The following is a 21,776-nucleotide window of genomic DNA, read 5'->3' on the forward strand; positions in this document are numbered from 1 at the left end:
ATTAAAAAATGTGCACGTTACTTCATTTATTTCTATTTTTCCTAGTTAATTTAGTAGCTGTTGCTAACATGGGGTCATCTAGGAATTCTGTGTTTTAAACTAGTATTTAAAATATACCTGGTATGCTTTTGTATTCTCTTCTCCAGAATTGAATCATTTAAAAATTTTTTTAAATTTTCTTAAGTTCATTTATTTATTTTGAGAGAGACAGAGTTCAGGCAGGGGAGGGGCAGGGAGAGGGACAATCCCAGGCTCTTACACAAGAGTTCGAAGTCCTGAAGCCATGAGATCATGACCTGAGCAGAAGTCAAGAGTTGGATGCTTAATTGACTGAGCCACCCAGATGCCTCAGGTTTTTTTTTTTAGATATCTATGGGAGAAAGCACTTTTTTCTAACAGTGTCATTAAAGATACAGAACAGGGGCGCCTGGGTGGCGCAGTCGGTTAAGCGTCCGACTTCAGCCAGGTCACGATCTCGTGGTCCGTGAGTTCGAGCCCCGCGTCAGGCTCTGGGCTGATGGCTCAGAGCCTGGAGCCTGTTTCCGATTCTGTGTCTCCCTCTCTCTGCCCCTCCCCCGTTCATGCTCTGTCTCTCTCTGTCCCAAAAAATAAATAAATGTTGAAAAAAAAATTAAAAAAAAAAATAAAGATACAGAACAGATGAACATAAGGGAAGGGAAGCAAAAATAATATAAAAACAAGGAGGGGGACAAAACATGAGAGACTCTTAAATATTGGAGAACAAACAGAGGGTTACTGGAGAGGTTGTGGGAGGGGAGATGGGCTAAATGGGTAAGGGGCACTAAGGAATCTACTCCTGAAATCATTGTTGGACTGTATGCTAACTAATTTGGATGTAAATTAAAAAAATAAAATTAAAAAAAATTCTTTGTGTTATATGAATATTTAGTGCTACCCCTAATTATTGGTTAGATGATAAGAGCAGAGATAAAGTCGGACAGAAGTGTCCTTTTTGAGTATGTAAAAATGTAGATTCCTGGAATTTTCAAATTATTTGAATTTTGTTTTAACTAACAGTTTTGGTTGGTAGAGTGGAGAAATATTTAGTAAAGGATTGTGCTTATTAAGCATTAGTAATTTATCTGTTCCAGAATATTTATTTGCTAGCCAATTTATGTCATGGCCAGTTCTAGGCCCTGGGAATACAGAGATGACTAAACCTTCATGGGGTTTATAGTCTAGTGAGATAGGAAATGAACAAATGTGTGATGTGAAGAACTGATCAGTGCTTTGAAAAAATATAACCTAGAGTAAGAGAGAAAGTGATGGGGTGGGGACTGTTTAGATGGATTAATCAGGGAAGGCTGTTCTGAGGGAAGAAGAAACTCTTGCAAAGACTTTCCAGTCAGAGGGAATAGTAAATGCCAGGGAGCATGAGTCAGGATCTAGCTCACTGAGGACCAGTTTGGTATGTTGGAAGAAGAGCAAGAAAGCTGGTCTGACAAGAGCAGAGAGAACAAAGTGGAGAATGATAGGAATTGAGGGTAAAGTGGTAGGCAGGGACCAGAGCTTGTTTCACCTTCTTGCCCATGGATTTTTTTAAAATTAAAGTTATTTATTTATTTATTTAGACAGAGACAGTACAAATTGGGGAGGGGCAGAGAGAGAGAGAGAGAGAGAGAGAGAGAGAGAGAGAATCCCAAGCAGGCTCTGTGATGCCACAGCGTGGAGCCTGATGTGGGGCTTGAACTCACGAAACCCTGAGATCATGACCTGAGCTGAAACCAAGAGTCACATGCTCAACCGATTGAGCCACCCAGGTGCCCCTGCCCATGGATTTTAATTTGAGTGTACAGTTGACCCTTGAATGACATGGCATAGGGGTACTAATACCCCCACCCCACCCTGCATACTGAAAAACCTGTGTATAACTTTTTGACTCCCCCAAAACTTAACTACTAAAAGCCTACTATTTTTTTAAATTTATTTACTTATTTATCTTGAGAGAGAGCAAGAGCAGGGAAGGGATATGGAGAGAGGGATACAGAGAATCCCAAGCAGGCTCTGCACTGTCAGCACATAGCCTGATGTGGGACTTGAACTCCCAAACTGTGAGATCATGACCTGAGCTGAAACCAAGAGTCCCATACTCAATTGACCAAGCCACCCAGGCACTCCCTAGTAGCCTACGATTGACTGGAAGTCTTACCAGTAACAAATAATAAACACATTTTTTGTGTTATGTGTATTATTTTCTGTATTCTTACAATAAAGTAAACTAGAGAAAAGAAAATGTTATTAAAGTATTACAGTACTGGGGCGCCTGGGTGGCTCAGTCGGTTAAGTGGCCGACTTCGGTTCAGGTCATGATCTCGCGGTCCGTGAGTTTGAGCCCCACGTCGGGCTCTGTGCTGACAGCTCAGAGCCTGGAGCCTGTTTCAGATTCTGTGTCTCCCTCTCTCTGACCCTCTCCCATTCGTGCTCTCTCTCTGTCTCAAAAATAAATAAACGTTAAAATTTTTTTTAAATATTACAGTACTGTATTGCATTTATTGAAAAAAAAATGTGTATAAATGGACCTATGTAGTCCAAACCTGTGTTATTCAAGGGTCAGCTGTAATTGTGGAGACCATAGGAGTTTTGGGGCAGATTTGCGACATGATTTGATTTACCTTTTGAAAGTTCATTGCAGCTACTGAGTGGAAAACTGACCATAGGAAAGGCAAGGTCTCAGGCATTGGACCATTTAGGAAGCTTTTATAGTGATCCAGGCTTGTGGTTTCCAATGTGCTTATGATAATCTATGTGGTATAAGAAGAAACTGTTACAACTATATATTTATTTTTCAAAAATTAAGCTTTACTAATATTTGATATACATGTTGGTACTGGTACCTACATTCCATCTGTGTATTAGTTCCATGTGACCTACCATTTTTGGCCTGAGCAACTGGGCGAGTGCTAGTATTTACTAAGATGAGAACAGGGTGGAGCAGGGTTTGTTTGGGGGTAAGGGTAAGAAAGCAGGAACTCACTTTTGGGCATCTTAAGTTTGAGGTGCCTATTCAAAATTTAATGAGATTTATCAGGTAGGTGGTTTAGATGTATGACTCTGGAACCAAGGTTAGAGATATAAATTTGGAAATCATTAGCATAGAAGCAGTATCCAACAACTGGAGCCTAGTTGTGTGAATACAGATTTCAGCTTTGCCACTTACTGGCTTTAATTGTGGACAAGTTAACTTGGCATCTCTCTGCTTCATTTACCTCATCTATGAAATGGAGAAAATAAGTGTCTGCCTCACTGGGTTATTGTGAGGATTAAACGAGTTAATAAAAGCAAAGGGCTTAGAACAGCGTCTGGCACGCAGTGTACCCCAGATATTAACTATTGCTATCAATTTATAAATGGTGTTTAAGACCAGGGGATTTGATGAAATGACCTAAAGAATGAATGTAGGTAGAGAAAAGGGCCCAAGGAAGAAGTGCTGAAACACTATAACCTTTCGGATTCAGAGACCAGAGGGAGGAGACTGAGGAGTGGGGTAGGGGTCAAACGAGGAGAATATGGGATCTGGAAGCCTGCCTAGTGAAGAAAATATTTCAAGGGGAGAAGTCATCATTGGACAAATTCTGTGCAAGAGGTAGGGTAAGATGAGGACCTAGAATTGACCATTGGGTTTGTTAAAATGGAAGCTGTTAGACACCATGAGAAGTGGTTTCAGTAGAGTGGTAGATATGAACATCTGGTTGGGGTGGCTTAAGGAGAGAATTGGAAGTACAGAACCGGAGAACATGGGTATAGACAACTCAGGAAAAGAGAATATGGAGTAGTAGTTAGAGGAATATGTGCAGAGTCCAGGAAAGGCTGGAATGGGGGTGTGTGTTGATTTAAAATGGAAGATACTACAGCAAGTTTGTATACTGATGAGAGTGTCCCAGTGGGAAGAGAGAACTTCACATATGAGTGACGTGGGATAATTGCAGTAGCCAAGACTGTCAATAGGTAAAATCAGGTGGTTTAGGGTACAATTGGAGGGATTAGTCTTAGACATTAGCAGAGACCGTTCATCCATTGATGAAGATAGAGAATATTAGTAGGGGTACAGGTAGATTGGTGGATTTGGTTATGGGATTTGGTTATGAACTAGTTTCTTGAGTGCTTTAATTTTTCCAAGAAGGGAGAGGAAAGATCATCACCAGAGAGTCAGAAGTGGGAAAGAGTTTGTAAGGTTTGAGAGAGAGAAGAGGTGGTATGATATAGGCATCTTGGAAGGTGGGAGAATTAATTAATTAATTAATTAATAAAAAATGTGGGAAATGCAGGTGAAATAACACGTTCGGAGGACTCATCTGACATTGGTGATCATTAAAGTGATTCCAGCTTGCAGACGGGGGGAATGTGGTTTTGAGAGCATATATAGAGAAAAAAAGCAGTGGAAGCAACGGCTCCTGTGTTTCTATTTTGAACTCTAGCCACATGGCTGAGAGGATTGCTCTTGGAACATTCCTCAGATCCATGGATGTTGACAGAGGAATTAATAAAAGCGAATAGGCCAAAAACTAATCATTTCATTTTTACCTGTGTTTATTTTCTACATCATGATGTTTTGTGTAGAGGATGAGTTCCTAGAGGTGTTTACGTTGCCATATCTCCTTGAGCATGCCTACTTTACACAAATGATATCAAATAGGTCCTGGGATTACTTTCAGTGATTATATTTGGTTGCTAAGTTATGCTAAGAAAGTAAAAAACTCTAATAGGAAAGTTTAGTAGTTTTCTTTTTCTTTTTTTTTTTAATGTTTATTTTGAGAGAGAGAGACAGCATGAGCAGGGGAGAGAGGGAGACACAGAATCTGAAACAGGCTCTAGGCTACAAGCTGTCAGCTCTAATAGAGCCTGACGTGGGGTTTGAACCCTTGAGCCGGGAGATCATGACCTGAGTGGAAGTGGCTTAACTGACTGAGCCACCCAGGCACCCCAGTTTAGTAGTTTTTCTTGATAGAAAGCCTCACCTAAGTTTGCCCTAGGACCTGTGGTTTCCATTAGTCTAGAATTATCCCTCGTGTCGATTTCATACTTTGTTCAATTACAAGTGAATTCAAAGTCTGGTTTTTGTTTCTTTCAGGTGCCGGAGAATCTGGTAAAAGCACCATCGTGAAACAGATGAAGTAAGTTGGAACATGGCCTTTTGTAAAACTACACTTCCTCATAATGCGTGGAAGTCTGTAGTATCTTTTTATTTTATGTCCGTGGTAATGATCTATGGTTTTCTTTTTAAAGAATCATTCATGAGGATGGCTATTCGGAGGAAGAATGTAAACAATATAAAGTAGTTGTCTACAGCAATACCATACAGTCCATCATTGCAATCATAAGAGCCATGGGACGGCTAAAGATTGACTTTGGGGAAGCTGCCAGAGCAGTAAGTGTTTCTCATTTCCTCTTCACTTGCTCCCTTTGAGTAGATGCAGTTAGGCAAAATTTGCTTCATGTTTTAGGGAAATGAACGTAAGCAACAAGATAAGATGTATCAAAATACGGTTGCTCATTTGAGAAGTATTAGCAACCAGCTTTAGAAGATATTAGATTACCACCACAAAGAAGAGTCAAGGAAATGGGATTCTGTGGGTATACTGTAGGTTTCTGTGATAATTCTTTTATTCACTTCTTTTATAGCACTGTTTACTTTTATTTTATAGTAGTAAATGCTAATAAGTTGAAATAATCTAAAAGAGGTGCCTCTGACTCCTGAGGTGTAAAGATAAAAGACAAAATCAGTCTCCCAAAGTAAACTTGATAAGGACATGGACACTAAGTCAAAATTTTAGGGGCGATTTTTAGGTATTCAATGGTACTATATCCCTATACTGCATCGGACTACAGCCTATAGAATTGGATGATACGATGTCCTAGGATGATAACTACACATGTCAGATATTCAAAAGTTATGTTGATTAATTATAACACTTCGTGCACTGTGTAATTCTTGTTTGTCAATTAGAATGTTTGGTGCAGTGGGAAGAGGGCTAAAATGAAGGTGGGAGATCTTTTATATAGTCCAAGTCTGTATTGTCTAAGAGAAGGCTTGTAACGTATAGAATGATTTCCTAGACCTAAGGCAGACATTCGCTGTGTTCAGAGTGTTATTCCTAGGTGCTATGGACAATAAAAGGAGGCTCTGCCTGGAAAAGCAAAGCCTCTGTGTCTGTGAACTAGCTTAGGAATTCTTACCTACTCTCAACTTATCAAATAATAAGTTATTAGTGCAGATTAATATTCAGTAAATAAGTGGGGAAATTGTTGATGGGAGAAATTACAAAAGGATGGTCATAATTCGATGGTATTTGACTAGGAATCTTAGAAGTGGAGTAAGGGAAGAGGAGCCAGGGAGAAGGTTGTAAAATGATTGGAGACAAGAGTAGCAAAACAGGGGATGAGGAAATGTGTGAGGCACGACTTTTATGTTTTGTAAAAAGCTGCCATATCACAAAAATTGAAGACTTTGTTTCTCTAAGCGTCTGAGAGGGGAAAGTATGCTAGTGAATGCAAGAGTAAACAAAGCATTTTTGTCTTACATCTTTCCATCCCTTCTCTACCTCCTGCTTTTCATTTCTTTTCCTTTCTTTCCTCTTCCCCCCCAGCTCTCCCCAGTGTTCTTATTTTTTTTCCTCCCTTTTCTCATCCCTTCCGGGCACCTAACTCTCCATCTCTGTCATGTTTGCCATATACGATAACCGGTCAGTACTACTGTATTTAGTCCCTTCCCTCTCTTTGTTGGCTTTTACTCCATCTCAGTTATTTACTCCTTCTCTTTGTTTCTTCCTTTATCTATCACCATCTGTCCTTTATATCTCTTAATCATCCTTCCTCCTTTCTTTTCTTTCCATTGTCAAATTAGCTGTTATTAACGTTTGTGTCCTCACACTGCTTTGTCACCATATACAGTTGATGATTTCTGTCTTAGTTCAATTGCGCTGCTGTAACAAAATACAGACGGAGTAGCTTATAGACAACAGATATTTATCACACACACTTCTGGAGGCTGGAGGTGTGAGATCAGAGTGCCAGCGTGGTCAGGTGAGGGCCCTCTTCAGTTGCAGACTTTTCACTGTGTCCTCACATGGCAGAAGGAGAAGGAAACTCCTTGGCATCCCTTTAATAAGGACACTAATCCCATTCGTGGGGCCTTCACCCTCATGACCGAGGTACCTCCCAAAGGCCCCAACTCCTAATACTATGACATTGGGCGTTAAGTTTTCAACACATGAATTTTGGAGGGACACAGACATTCAGACCATAGTTTAAATGACCTCCTTTCATTTCTTTCCTTTGTCAGATCTGTGTCATTAATCGTTTGGTCCTAACACTCCTGTGTCACCAGACGTAGTCGACATCTTAATGCCTGTTAAGGCTTCCTGAATCACCTAGCTTTCCAGCATCCACCCATCCTAATCTACAACCCTACATAATTTTTTTGAAGTTTCTCTTTTTCTTCCATATGTAAAGGTTTATATTTATAACTCCTCACTTATCCTTGTCCAGTTTCTTTGGTTGGTTAGAGAGTGAATGGACAAGAATAGAGCTGGATGGCGGGTAGGTTGCTTTTTCATATCTGCTTAAGGGTAGAGATATGAAGTTCATTGTAAAGAGAGGCCTCTTTTAAAAAAATTTTTTTTTTGATCTTTTTATTTATTTTTGAGATAGAAAGCCTTAGCTGGGGAGGAGCAGAGAGGGAGACAGGAACCAAAGTGGGCTACATGCTGACAGCAGAGAACCTGATGTGGGGCTCGAACTCAGGAGCTGTGAGATCATGACCCGAGCTGAAGTTGGATGCCCAACCGACTGAGCCACCCAGGTGCCCCAAGAGAGGTCTCCTTAAAGGCCTGTAAAGAGGGTTTATTGTGGGAAGCAAGAGTAGGTCAGTGGAAGAGATTAAGTGGTAAGGAAAAAGTGTTGCTTCTTAAAGCAGTGTTTACAAAGTCAGGACAGCAAAAATATGTAGCTATAGTGCTCGCTCTCTCTCTGTTAGTAAAGTTTCTAAAGCTAGAATTGTAGTATTTTAAAAAAAAGTAATGCTTATTGATGTTTTTGAATACCTGCATGAGTATAGTTCAAATTTCAGAATAGACTATAAAGTCTTCACATGTTAAAGCACAATACTATATATACATAGAAGGACATGCTCAGTATTATGTTTGCCAATCAGTGTACTTTTTCAGCTTCCCTCAGTCATTTGTTTCTTTATTTAAATTTTTTTCCTAAGTTTATTTATTTTGAGACAGAGCACAAGCAGGGGAGGGGTAGGGGGAGAGAGAGAGAGAGGGGGAGGGAGAGAGGGAGGGAGGGAGGGAGGGAGAGAGAGAGAGAGAGAGAGAGAGGGAGAAAGAATCCCAAGCAGGCTAATGGGGCTTGAACTCATGAACCATGAGATCCTGACCTGAGTGGAAATCAAGAGTTGGACACTTAACTGACTGAGCCACCCAGGCTCCCCAAAAATAAAAATTTTAAATAAATGGGGTGCCTTTATTTATCTGATAGCACAGAGCGTGCTTGGGATTCTCTCTCTCCTCTCTCTGCCCCTCCCCTGCTCGCTCCCTCTCTCTCTCAAAAAGAAATCAATCAACCTAAAAGAAAATAAAATTTTTATCTTTGAAAAGAGAGGAGGGTAATATACATGTTAGATGAAGTTTCTTAGGGATGGGCCTAAAGTATTACTTGAAAGAATGCAGAAAAGCATCTTATAGAGGAGGGCTGTTACTTGGCAAAAGTTTTTAAGGCTGAAGACCCCAAATTTGGCATGGTTAGTTTTGTTTTGCTTAGGTGGGTGCATGAGTTTTGGGAACACAGAGGTCTTAGGAGTTTGGGGTTGTGATTTCACCTGTGGTCTGAAATGCTTTTTTGCTTGCTAGTTTATTTTCATAATGACTACTTACTGATACAATTGATTGCTCCTCTTCCCCCTTTATTTTTTCTTTAACCAGTATATGTGTTCTTTAGTATCTGATTTTAATAGTTATTTGGAAATCTCTTGAGGAAGATAAATGTGAGATTTGAGGTGGAAAAGCATCCCATGAGACCTGGGTTTATTTATTTAAGATTTAATTTTATTTCTTAAGTACTCTACACTCAATATGGGGCTTGAACTCAACCCCGAGATCAAGAGTTGCATGGTCTACTGATGGAGCCAGCCAGGCACTCCACAAATTCTTCTTTTTAATCTTTTTTTTTTTTTTAAGATTGAGACCTTAGTTTAGTGTTAAACTTAGTTGAGTTTTAAACAAGTAAGGGTGGGTAGAATAAAGCAAAAACAATCAAGAGTTCTCATAGCCCTTTTCTGTCTTCTCTGCAGCTCACATGTTTCAGGTTTAAAAACTATAACTACTTGGGGCGCCTGGGTGGCGCAGTCGGTTAAGCGTCCGACTTCAGCCAGGTCACGATCTCGCGGTCCGTGAGTTCGAGCCCCGCGTCGGGCTCTGGGCTGATGGCTCAGAGCCTGGAGCCTGTTTCCGATTCTGTGTCTCCCTCTCTCTCTGTCCCTCCCCCGTTCATGCTCTGTCTCTCTCTGTCCCAAAAATAAATAAACGTTGAAAAAAAAAATTAAAAAAAAAAAAACTATAACTACTTACAAAGCTCTGTCTTTGACTCATGAGTTTTGATCAGATCTCTTTGTAACTTTTTTTTTCCTCTTTTTTTTTCCCCTTTCTCTCAGAGGATTATTACTCCTTGGGGAATCTAGAAACTGAATTTTTCTCTGAGGGATTTATTTCCCCCACTAGGCTTCCAGACTTCTTAACTATCTCAATTTCCTCTTCTTCCTGTTCTTCTGTCTGAGCCGGAGGGGAAGAGAACACTTTTTCCTTAAATACAATTAATGTTTTACTTGCTCTGACATGTTTAGACTTTACCTCTTACATGTTAGTTTATTCATTTCTGTTTTTATTGTAGGCTTCCTTTAACAGAATGGGAATATGTTCTATGTGCCCATCTCACAGACCAGTTTTTTCTGTTAAAAATCATGATTAACCAGGGTGATTTGTAGGGTAGTCAGAAGAGATCTTTTCAGGGGATGGTGGTATGTGGTAGAGGGACTGAAATAATTCCTCACCTTAGCTCTGCACGTCTGACTATAATGGAGTGAATAGGGGGAATGACTTCATTGTAAATTCTCTCAGACTGCCCTGCCTGGAAAGGTCTCTTTAATATCTCTCTTGAAATAACATAACATACAGTGTGTGTGTGTGTGTGTGTGTGTGTGTGTGTGTGTGTGTGTGTGTGTATTTTTGAGAGAGAGTGAGTAAGCAGGTAAGGGGCAGAGAGAGAGGGAGACAGAGGATCTGAAGAGGGCTTGAACTCACAGACCATGAGATCATGACCTGAGCTGAATCAGACGCTTAACCGCTGGGCCACCCAGGCAGCCCTGTGTATGTGTGTGTTTTACAGAGACTCTCGTCAGATCTTTAAGAAATGGAGAATCATTTGTCTCTCTTTCTTAATTGCTTTTTTCAGGATGATGCCCGGCAATTATTTGTTTTGGCTGGCAGTGCTGAAGAAGGAGTCATGACTCCAGAACTAGCAGGAGTGATTAAACGGTTATGGCGAGATGGTGGGGTGCAAGCTTGCTTCAGCAGATCCAGGGAGTATCAGCTTAATGATTCTGCTTCATAGTAAGTAATTTTTCCCTGTGAAACTATAACAGAAAATAATTTGGTGACCCTAACAAAGTTCATTGTCCATAAGGAAACATTTAAGTAACAGACACTCTTAGAAGTCTATAGTATCTCTTGTAAAGATGGTTTCAGTTTAGGGCTATATAGCCCGTGGTCATTTTGTATGACTTGGAGAAAAATGTTTCCTCTTGAAATGTAAATGGGAGAATTGGCACGATGAAAAGTAACTCCGTGTTAGTTTATAATAAGTAAATGAAATAGAGAAATCTTTTGCAGCTGGATCTGGGATCTCTTCCAATGCAGTTTAAGTTCCCTCTGCATAAGGACTTTGCCAGCTAGTGAGGGAAATTAGAATAGTGATATCCCTTTTTATGCACCCAGCTCTGTGACTGGGCTGCACTTTGGATTTCTCTGGTACTAGTCATCACTTATAAATCTTTTGCCAGATCACAATAGTAGACTTTGTACAGAAAGAGAATGTTGAGTCTTGGAAGGAAGTCAAAGCATCTATTTGTCAAGGAAATTCTCTTAAATGTTACATATTTGGAGAATTTGTAATTGATACTTGTGCTAGGCTATTACATGCTATCCTATTTTGCTTCTTTTACAATACGTTTATTTATACGACCTGTATCCAGGATGTATTTTTTGAATGTGCCTTTTGGGGGCTTGGTGAGTTCTTGGTACCTGTATGCATTTCTGTATTAATTGAAGGCACTTCTGAGCATTAAGGTATTTTCTTCAATAATCTATTTTCATATTCTTCTAATTTGTTCTAGGAAGAAGTTAAATTAAAAATTTTTTAATGTTTATTTTTGAGAAAATGAGAGAGACACAGAGTGTGAGTTGGGGAGGGACAGAGAGAGAGGGAGACAGAATCTGAAGCAGGCTCCAGGCTGTGAGCTGAGATCATGACCTGAGCTGAAGTTGGACCCTTAGCTGACTGAGCCACCCTGGCACCCTGAAAAAGTTAAATTATATTTGAAAAACTTAGTTATTATTTAAATGAAAACTTAACTTTAGAAACAAGGATCTTTTAATATGTTTTAGTTGCAAATGTTGGTAGTTTCAATAATTCTCCCAATAGTCATGAAAGGTAGATTGTAATTATTACCTTTTTTAAAAAAAAATCATACTTCGTTGAGCTCTGAATCATCCAACTACACCAGAGAACATGTGATTTATAGAGTTTTTTCCCCCCTGAGTTTTGGTTGAGGCTTGACTAATTCCTTAACATTAATAGTAGTACTTAGTTTTATAGAAGCTCGTTAATGATTCACTTATAATGGTGCCACCTGTTCTTCAGTTTTCTAGCCAAAAAAATCTTAAAATGTTTTTTCAACGTTTATTTTTATTTGAGAGACAGAGAGACAGTGTGCGAGCTGGGGAAGGGCAGAGAGAGAGGGAGAGAGAATTCCAAGCAGGCTCCAGGCTCTGTGCTGACAGCAGCAAGCCTTGATGTGGGGCTTGAACTCACGAGCCATGTGTGAGATCATGACCTGAGCTGAAGTCGGATGCTTAACCAACTGAGCCACCCAGGCGCCCCTAGCCAAAAAATCTTTAGAAACCCTGAAATTACCAGAATTTTAATTTAGCTTTGAAGCAGTCTTTTAATTATTTCACTGAATACTTACAATTTGTTTTTGGACTTAGATTTTTAAGAAAACCACAAGTTTTCCATTTCATGAATGAAAACAGGAAATATGGAAAAATGGAAAATAGTTCTCATTTTAATTTTAGTAATGTAGACACCATTCTCTAATGTCCTATCAAACATCAGAGCCTACAAATGACCCATTAACTGTAAATGTCTGAGGGCTTTTGTTTTGGTTTTGTTTTCGTGCTGTGCAATGCGCAGTTGATTCAGTATTTAGCATTAAATTTCAGGAATCTTTCTTTAATAAGAATAACATCTCGATAGTTGCTTTTAATTGGCCCTCATAGTTTAGTTTTGGTAGAATTAAAACCACTTTTGTGTGGTATGTATAGAACTTTAATTGTTCTGTGCTAGGTTCATGCTTTTTCTCATGATGATTTCTGTGATACTGCAGGTCTGATTTTGTTCTGCTACTTTAGTGACAAGTTCAGAATCTACTTTTGGTAAGGAACGAGTTTATAGTTTAGTCTGTTGACTTGCTGTGCACGTGGTTGGCTTCACCAGGTAAAAATAAATGTATTTTTTATTTAGTTACCTAAATGATTTGGATAGAATATCCCAAACCAACTACATTCCAACTCAGCAAGATGTCCTGCGGACAAGAGTGAAGACCACAGGCATCGTGGAAACGCACTTCACCTTCAAAGACCTATACTTCAAGTAAGTCCTCAATTCGCCTTTTTGCTAGATGTGCCAAAGACAGATGTCTTTCCTTTAGTTAATCTCTTAATCAGGGTAAAATTTCTCTAGGCAATATTCTTTCTTTTAAAAACCTACCGTCATGTTCGTCAGCCAGTATTTGAATGTTTTAACTGAATGGGGGCCCAAACCTTTCTTCTTTGTCCAGATAACATCAAATATTTTTGTCCATTTGGAGGAATTTAAATTCAAAATTAAATTGTAAATATCAATAAAAGTAATCATATGGTTATCGGTTTATTTTATTTTTATTCTTTTCAGCTGCTTTTTTGTTGGAATCATCAAAACAGGTATTGAACGTTTGTTTAGAAAGGTAACAACAATACTAAGGCTAGAAAACTAGTTTTTTGGCTTAGTCGTGTGGCTTTGTTCTGCCATTTTGATATTAAAATAGAAATGCTTTACTCACCCATGTCAATCCTTCCTTACTGGAGTGCATTTCCCTTTAAGTTTAATGGAATGGAGCTGATACTGTCATGGCTCTTGGACTGCATTGTGCACAGTATCATGCACAACTGAGTTTTTAATGTAGTATAGAATGGAAAATCAATCTGGAGATAGAGGTATTTTGGGGAAGTATGATGATATAGAAAAAGTGGTTGTTTTAGAGAGAGAGAATTCTAGGATATGAATACAAAGGACTTTCTCATTAGCATTAGTTATTCTAAAATAGGCTTCAGCTTATCTGTGTGTTAATGGTCTTTTGTAAATATTAGAACTGTCTTTTTGGTTCCCACTTTCTGCTTTTGTGACCTTTGAGATTAGGAGTAAGCTTTTCCCCTTCAATATATGATGTTCTTTCCAGTTGCTTCATTATGCTTGTATGTAGCCTGTGATACTCAGCAGTGTCAAACGCAAATGTAACTTCTAGCTAGGAGCTTCTCAGTTTTTTTCTCTCTGAAAATATTTGCTTCGCAGGATTTGTGAAATCCACACGGAGTTTAGGTATTACTAGATTCCAGTGGAGGTCTTGAAATCTTAATAAACCAAAACAGGTTTGAAACATGGTGCAAAAAAATAGTAGTTCAGCTGAATATTGGTAGAATAGGAGAGCTACTTCTCTTTAGCACTGATGAATTTAACTAGAGTAGCAAAGACCATATAGATTTATCTATCACCCATGAAGCCATAAGAATGAGATGCCTTTTGTGTACAGTAAGATTAGTAATCCATTTATAATTAAATGCGGTGAACTTTAGTGCGGGAAACATTCTTGTTGATGTCATGGATTGATCTTTAGTTGGGTAAATCCTGTTGGTCTTCTTATGTCAGGATCAGTAGCCAGGCTTCGTTAAGGTGCTGTACCCACTTAATTGTTGGCATGTAGATATCTTGTTATGAAGTACTATCACTTCTTCCTTTTCCTCTTCTCTCTAGGCAAAACCACTATCCATTCATTCAAACATTTATTGAGCATCTGCTATATGCAAGGCATTGTGTAATTGCTTACTTGCCTCTCAGTTATGAGGTAATGTTTATAAAATGTTCATCTGTTAGTAAATTATATTGTAAATGTTAATATGTGCTAAAAGCCCACCTTGGGGACATCTTAATATTCTTCCAGTTTCATGGACTTTGTAGAAGAAAATGAAGGGGTAAGCTGAAATTATTGGTGTACCAGTGTGTCTCCCCTTGAGAGACTTTTATGGTGATATATATGATGTCCGCTTTCCTCAAACCTATAATATGACCCTGTATCAAAGCCAGCTTGTGATTGTATCATTCCAGTTGTCATGACCAAAGGCTGGAAAAACAAACGAACAAAAAAAGGTGCTAAATCAACCAAAAGAAAAAGCTGAGTCATGAAGAGATAATATGATTGTTCTTTTCAAACGTACATTGAGAAATTACTCAGTGATGTCTTATTTCTCTCAATTTCTCGGGGAAAATTCTTTGGAAATAGACCCCTCGTCACCACTGTCGATCTTGACATACTAAACCTACCTGCATACCTCCTCAGACACTGGTACCAGCTAACAGACAAAGCACTGCAGGTGTTCCCCTTACTGTAAGAAGTAGATGAGGATGCTGTTGACAGAAGTACAGCAGTTGAGCCAGGATATTAAGTAAGCCCCCCAAAAGGGAGTGATGGAATGAAATGCATCTGGAGTGGAACATAAAGTTTGTCAACAGCTTAGTTAGCTTTAGATGAGACCTAAGAGTTCGGAGACACTGGCTAAATAAGTTTGGTTTTGGGGCGCCTGGGTGGCGCAGTCGGTTAAGCGTCCGACTTCAGCCAGGTCACGATCTCGCGGTCCGTGAGTTCAAGCCCCGCGTCAGGCTCTGGGCTGATGGCTCAGAGCCTGGAGCCTGTTTCCGATTCTGTGTCTCCCTCTCTCTCTGCCCCTCCTCCGTTCATGCTCTGTCTCTCTCTGTCCCAAAAATAAATAAACGTAAAAAAAAAAAAAAAAAATAAGTTTGGTTTTTAGATATTGGGTTCTTAGAGTCCTACCCTGAAATACAATTTACCTTCTCCATAATTAATCTCTAAAATATTTTTTCCTTAAAATAAGGAACCTCAGCTTTAAAAAACCTCAGCTTTAAACCTCGGCTTTAAAAAAGGAAGAATTTTTTTTTACAAAGTAAGGGAAACAAACATTTTGGAAGCAGAATGCAAGTTGGAGATTTCTAGTTTTTCAGTGTTCTCTTTAACTAAAGAGTAAACCATTTCGAGAGGTAGAGTGGTGGTGTGGGTAAGAGCCAGGGCGCCGGAGTTAGAGTGCCTGGGTTCAGAGCCCCAGTCCCCATTTGTTAGTAGTGTGCCCTTGGGCAAATTACTTAACATATCTGTGCACTGGAGATAATAATTGTACTTACAGGAGTGTTGTGAGGGTCAAATGAGTTAATGCACTTAAGATGTTTAGGATTGTATCTGGCACCATGGTAAATGGTAAATATTAGTTATTCTTGCTGTTATCTTAAGTTATATTATTCAGCTCTTCATTTTTCCTGTCTTTTTTTCCCCGCCTTCCTTTAATCCATTTCAGTGCTTATTCTGCTGATTTTTGAGATATAATTTCATCTGATAGAAGCTTTGATAGAGAAGGCTCAGCTAGTTATTTACAATGAGAATTTTGATTATCCCTAGATTTTATTTGCTCATGTTATTCTCTTTTGACCATGGATTATTAGTTTGACTACATTTTATCTGCTGCTTGTTTGTCTTTTCTGTTATAAATGGGGTGTTCCACACGCAATAGTGGGAGGTTCCCTAACCATTTCAGTTTAGGGAGAGGTGTGTTTGTGACCTTGCTGAATTTGTGCTTTCTTTCCCTTTACTTCAGGATGTTTGATGTAGGTGGCCAGAGATCAGAACGCAAAAAGTGGATTCACTGTTTTGAGGGAGTGACAGCAATTATCTTCTGTGTGGCCCTCAGTGATTATGACCTTGTTCTGGCTGAGGATGAGGAGATGGTATGTTGGGTCTTCTGGTAAAAAGGCAGTCTAATGCAGCCAGGAAATGGAAAATAACTTAGGAAGATTCAGTGCATACATTTGCTCGTTGGACCAAAACTTGATTCCTTAATTTTTTTCCTGTCAGTGGGTTTAGAATTTTAAAATACTGATCCATGCTCTATTAATTCTTAAGAGATATGACAGCTCACTGAGTATGTGGGCAGGATTAAGTGCTCTTGGTAGCCATTCTTCTTCCCATCTCCCAACCTCCAAGAATTACAAACATGAGGACTGGATTAACTTTTGAGTTGTCAGTCTCTGGTTTATTTCCATGAATGCCATTCAGTGCTTTTAAAACTTGTTGGTCTGTTTTTTCATTAACAGTTAATCCACTTTTGCTTTCTGTTACTGACATCCTTTTTTTTCCCCCCCTCAGAACCGAATGCATGAAAGCATGAAACTGTTTGACAGCATTTGTAACAACAAATGGTTTACAGACACTTCAATCATTCTCTTTCTCAACAAGAAAGATCTTTTTGAGGAAAAAATAAAGAGGAGTCCATTAACTATCTGTTATCCAGAATACACGGGTAAGAGATCATGAACGATTTTGTTCACACTTCAGTGGCATTCCTATACCTGCCTTTTTATTTTAAACAATGCATGTATAACCTTATGGAGAGTGTTCACTGGTAGTGGTATTAACATTAAGCATGTGATTAAGACCAGTTAAGTCTAAAGTGCTGTTCTTGACATAATTGAGTTTACTGTGTTTATTTTATATTTCTGTCTTCCTCACTGTTTGAGGAAAATAGAGAAAAATAAAAATCAAAATTTGGTGTAAGTATGTTAAAAAAATATGAGAAGATGCAGTCATTGCACTCAAGACACAGTAGTTGTAGAGAGAGGGGCACACATAAAGAATTTCATTATAGTATGAAATGCTCATTAACAGAAGACGTGGTTACTGCTGTGGGTTCAGTGTCCTCTTTTTGCCAGAGGAAATGACACTTGGAGTGAGAATAACGAGAGGATGATTAGAAATGATGAGGTAGACTGAGGAATAAAAGCATTTTAGGAAGAAGGAATAACCTGTAGGAAAATATGGAGGTTTAAAAAAAAAAAAAAAGACATGATACATTTTGGAACCTAGAAGGAATTTGGTATTGTCAGAGCTTAAAGTGGTGGGAGGGAGTTGTTGAAGTGATGGGTGGGATGCTCACGGAGGGCTTTGTATTTCATACTGAGATAGGGGCAAGCTGTCCAAGGATTTTGATTCGGATACATGATGTAGGAGAAACTGCTTTAGAAAGATGATACAGGGGAGCTTGGATGGCTCAGTTGGTTAAGCATCTGACTTCGGCTCAGGTCATGATCTCACGATTCGTGGGTTTGAGCCCCACATCGGGCTCTGTGCTGACAACTCGGAGCCTGGAGCCTGCTTTGTATTCTGTGTCTCCCTCTCTCTCTGCCCCTCCCCACTCTCACTCTGTCTCTCAAAAGTAAACATTAAAAAAAATTTTTTTTAATTTAAAAAGAATAAAGCATAAAAAATATGAAAAAGAAAAGAAAGATGATATAATAAATGGCAATAAAGATGGATAGTAGGGGAGTTGAATTAGTAAGGAGTCACTTAGGATGCAAATAAAAACTTTAGGTGAAGATACAGGGATATATCATAGAAGCCAAGGGCAAGAACGCAGACGTATCTTAAGAATGCATTTAGAACTAGGAAATAGAAAAGTGTCAGGGATCCTGGAAGTACTTCTTTCCCCATCTTTTCTCTCCTTCTGTGTATCTTCTTTATTTTTCTCTGCTTACCAACTTTCTGTGCTACTCAGTTTATGTGATATAAGATGGCCCTGCCATGGTCTTTCTCCTGCAGTTAGGTATGTATGTATGTATGTATGTATGTTTATTTTGAGAGAGAGACACACACAGAAAGAGAGAAGGAATACCAAGCAGGATCCATGCTCAGCGTGGAGCCGACATGGGGCTTGATCCCACCACCATCATAAGATCATGCCCTGAGCCAATTTCAGGAGTCGGGCACTTAACCATCTGAACTACTACCCAGGCACCCTTCTCTCCTGCATTTAAAAGGTAAGGCTCGGGCACACGGCTGGCTCATTTGGTAGAGCATGTGACTTTTGATCTCAGGGTTGTAAGTTTGACCCCATGTTGGGTGGAGAGATTACTTAGAAATAAAATCTTAAAAACAATTTTTTTTTTAAATAAAAGACCAGGCTAAACTGATAATGGTTGGCCCCATGTTCAAATTCCTAGGGGACAGATTCTGGCCAAGGTTAAGCCAGGTAAAAATACTTAGCCCAGTTAATGTCAGGGATGCAAACACGAATGCCAGGGCTGCACCGCTATAACCTTTAGATCAGAATTGGATATTTTCAGAGAAGGAGAACTTTTTTTTTTTTAGCTGAGCAGACACTGTAAATGCTTTCTGTAATAAAGTGAAGAGGGTAGCTAAGGTAAAGAAGCCAGAAGAGTCAGAGGTACTCCCAGAGTTCTGTCTTGATTGGCTGCTGGTGCTGTGGTCTCTAATTGATATTTAGGAATATTGATTTTGAAGTATCTGAAGAACATCCAGATGGGGGTATCTAATAGGCAGGTGTATATGTGGCCTTGGAGTTTTGGGAGAGATTGGGGGTTAGATATGTTGATTTGAGATCATGTATAAATACAGCATGGAAATGGATCAGATGACATGGGGTGATGATATAGAATGAAAACAGAAAAGGACCATGGATAGAATGAGAGAGAATTTCAGACTTTTTTGGCAGGAGAGAAAGAAAGGTTTGTATTAGGTATAAAGACGAGAACCAGGAGAGCCAAGGTATCAAAAGCTAGGAGTTTAAGAAGTGAGTGAGGGGTGGTCAACAATGTTGTGTACAAAGTAAGATACACATTGAAAAATGGCCTCTGGAGTTAGCGGTCCAGGAGATCGTGAATGTTACTGAGAGCAGTGTCAGTAAGAGTAGAGCCAGGACAGTGAGTTACTGAGTGGGAAGTGGAGAAATAAAGATAGGTATAGCCTACTGTAACTTGGATTACAGGGGAAGGAAAGATTTAAGAATGTTCATAAGCTTGGAGGTAAGATTTTATAGCAGAAGAGAAGTTGTAAAAATTGGATGTAATTGATGAAGCAAGATTTGTAAGCAGGTGGGAAAGGAAGGAATCAAGGAATTCCATACAATGGAATTATTATTATTATTATTATTATTATTATTATTATTATTCAGCCATAAAAAGGAATGAAGTACTGATACATGCTACAACTTATACGAACCTCATAAACATTATGCCAAGTGAAAGGAACCAAACACAACAGTTCACATTTGTGTGATTGTTTTGTGTGATATTCCCCAAATAGACAAATCCATAGAGACAGCAGATTGGTTGGTGGTTACCAGGAGATGGGGGGAGGTACTGTGGGGAGAATTAGGAATGATTACTTATTGGGAATGGGTTGTTTTTCTGGGTTGGTGAAGACGTTTTGAAACTAGAGAGAGAAGGTGGTTGCATAACATTGTGAATACATTATGCCACTGTATTGTGCACTTGTATGTTATGTAAATTTCACCTCAACTTAAAAGTCTTGGTATAGGGGCGCCTGGGTGGCGCAGTCGGTTAAGCGTCCGACTTCAGCCAGGTCACGATCTCGCGGTCCGGGAGTTCGAGCCCCGCGTCAGGCTCTGGGCTGATGGCTCAGAGCCTGGAGCCTGTTTCCGATTCTGTGTCTCCCTCTCTCTCTGACCCTCCCCCGTTCATGCTGTCTCTTTCTGTCCCAAAAATAAATAAACGTTGAAAAAAAAAAAAATTAAAAAAAAAAAAAAAAGTCTTGGTAGAGCAGTTAAATTTTGAACCAGAAGGGAGACCTCTCTAAGACCAAAGGTATAAATAAGTGGAGATACAGGTAACTTTTTAAGTGAGGTGGTGGGCTAAAAAGTTGAGATGTAGCATAAGCCCCCTGGCCTTTCTTTTCTCTGGGAATTTGCAAATGTAGTCAGAATCAGGAGAGAGGTGAGTAGAAAAGTAGCCAGGTTTTAAGGTGGAGAGAAATCTTAAGTCGAAGGATTGACAGTGTTCTAGCTGAAAATCTTCCACATAGCAAAGAGCCCTCAATATCATAGCTTTTTTTTTTTTGGTGAACTTGTAAGCCTGTCTTGCACTGGCTTCATTCTTCTTAAGAAGTCTCACGGTCCTCATTTCCCAAGTGTCAGTATCTGTTCTACCAGCCAGAATTCACTTTTTAGTCCCCCTCTCTCCTTTAATATACAGAAGTTCTGCAGATCTCATGAAACCTATTTCAAGCACCTACCAAGCTGTCTTCCTTTATTTCTTTAAATATTCTGTTTAAATAACATTCCTTTCTTGTTGGTATTTGTTGCTGTCTAATGTCACTTAATTTCACAAATGTTATTTGTGGAAAACAGCCTCTGGTTTACAAGAATAAAGTATTGTGTTTTTGTTGTTGAGTTTTTCTGGTTCTGTAGTCAGTTTCTAGGGCAATTCTAAAGGCTCACGGGCAGTTAACATGGTGTAGAAGCGTGTGGGTAAGTGATAAGAGTTGAAAATAAGGTTTTCTTTTGAGCCCCCTCCCCTTTAAAAAATGACAGCTTAATTGAGATAAGTTAATAATTTATATGCCACAGAAACACATTTTAAAGGGCATAATTCAGGCCCCTTTCCCTTTCACATGTACTAGTTTACCTTTCATTAAATTATTGCCATAAGGCTCTGAAGCTAAGCTTCCTTAAAACTGGTATGATTTTGAAAAGAAGCATGACTATTTTGAATTGTTTATGTCAAGATCACTCCAAGGAGCACAGGCTCTCACCTTTTCAACAGTTGTGTCCTAGCAGCGCATCTTCCTACTTCCCTAGTTTCCTTTTGTACATTTTTGGTTTTTTAGCTGAAAAGTCTAAATGAAAGGGGAAAAAGGAAAAGGCTCGTTTCCCTAGATCTTTTCGTGTGATGATTTTGTTTTACTTAGAGTCTGCTCTCAAGAAAGCCTAATGATTATAGAATTAAAGAAATCTGTCTATATTCATTTGGGTTATTCCCTCTCTTCATCAGTCAGTGGGGATGGCCTGACTTAGTTGAGTTCAGGCAGCTATTATAATTTAAACTGAGAATATTGAGTGTCTGCTTCAGGTTCCAATACATATGAAGAAGCAGCTGCTTATATTCAGTGCCAGTTTGAAGATCTGAACAGAAGAAAAGACACCAAGGAGATCTATACTCACTTCACCTGTGCCACAGACACCAAGAATGTGCAGTTTGTTTTTGATGCTGTTACAGATGTCATCATTAAAAACAACTTAAAGGAATGTGGACTTTACTGAAGAGGGTTGGAGATTAATGAAAGGTAAAAC

The 21,776-nt window shown here is 39.1% G+C and overlaps 1 protein-coding gene across 1 annotated transcript in view; it reads left to right on the top strand.

The window, feature by feature from the left end:
• The window catches only part of GNAI3 (G protein subunit alpha i3), a 40,913-nt gene that overhangs the window by 16,058 nt on the left and 3,079 nt on the right, over positions 1 to 21,776 (top strand). The window contains exons 2-8 of the mRNA XM_030323954.2: positions 5,090 to 5,132; positions 5,245 to 5,386; positions 10,471 to 10,628; positions 12,820 to 12,948; positions 16,272 to 16,401; positions 16,820 to 16,973; positions 21,556 to 21,769. Coding sequence (XP_030179814.1) covers positions 5,090 to 5,132; positions 5,245 to 5,386; positions 10,471 to 10,628; positions 12,820 to 12,948; positions 16,272 to 16,401; positions 16,820 to 16,973; positions 21,556 to 21,746 — 947 coding nt within the window. The 3' untranslated portion in view covers positions 21,747 to 21,769. The remainder of the gene's footprint in view (positions 1 to 5,089; positions 5,133 to 5,244; positions 5,387 to 10,470; positions 10,629 to 12,819; positions 12,949 to 16,271; positions 16,402 to 16,819; positions 16,974 to 21,555; positions 21,770 to 21,776) is intronic.

The sequence above is a fragment of the Lynx canadensis genome, chromosome C1 (assembly GCF_007474595.2).
Source record: "Lynx canadensis isolate LIC74 chromosome C1, mLynCan4.pri.v2, whole genome shotgun sequence".
Classification (NCBI taxonomy): Eukaryota; Metazoa; Chordata; class Mammalia; order Carnivora; family Felidae; genus Lynx; species Lynx canadensis.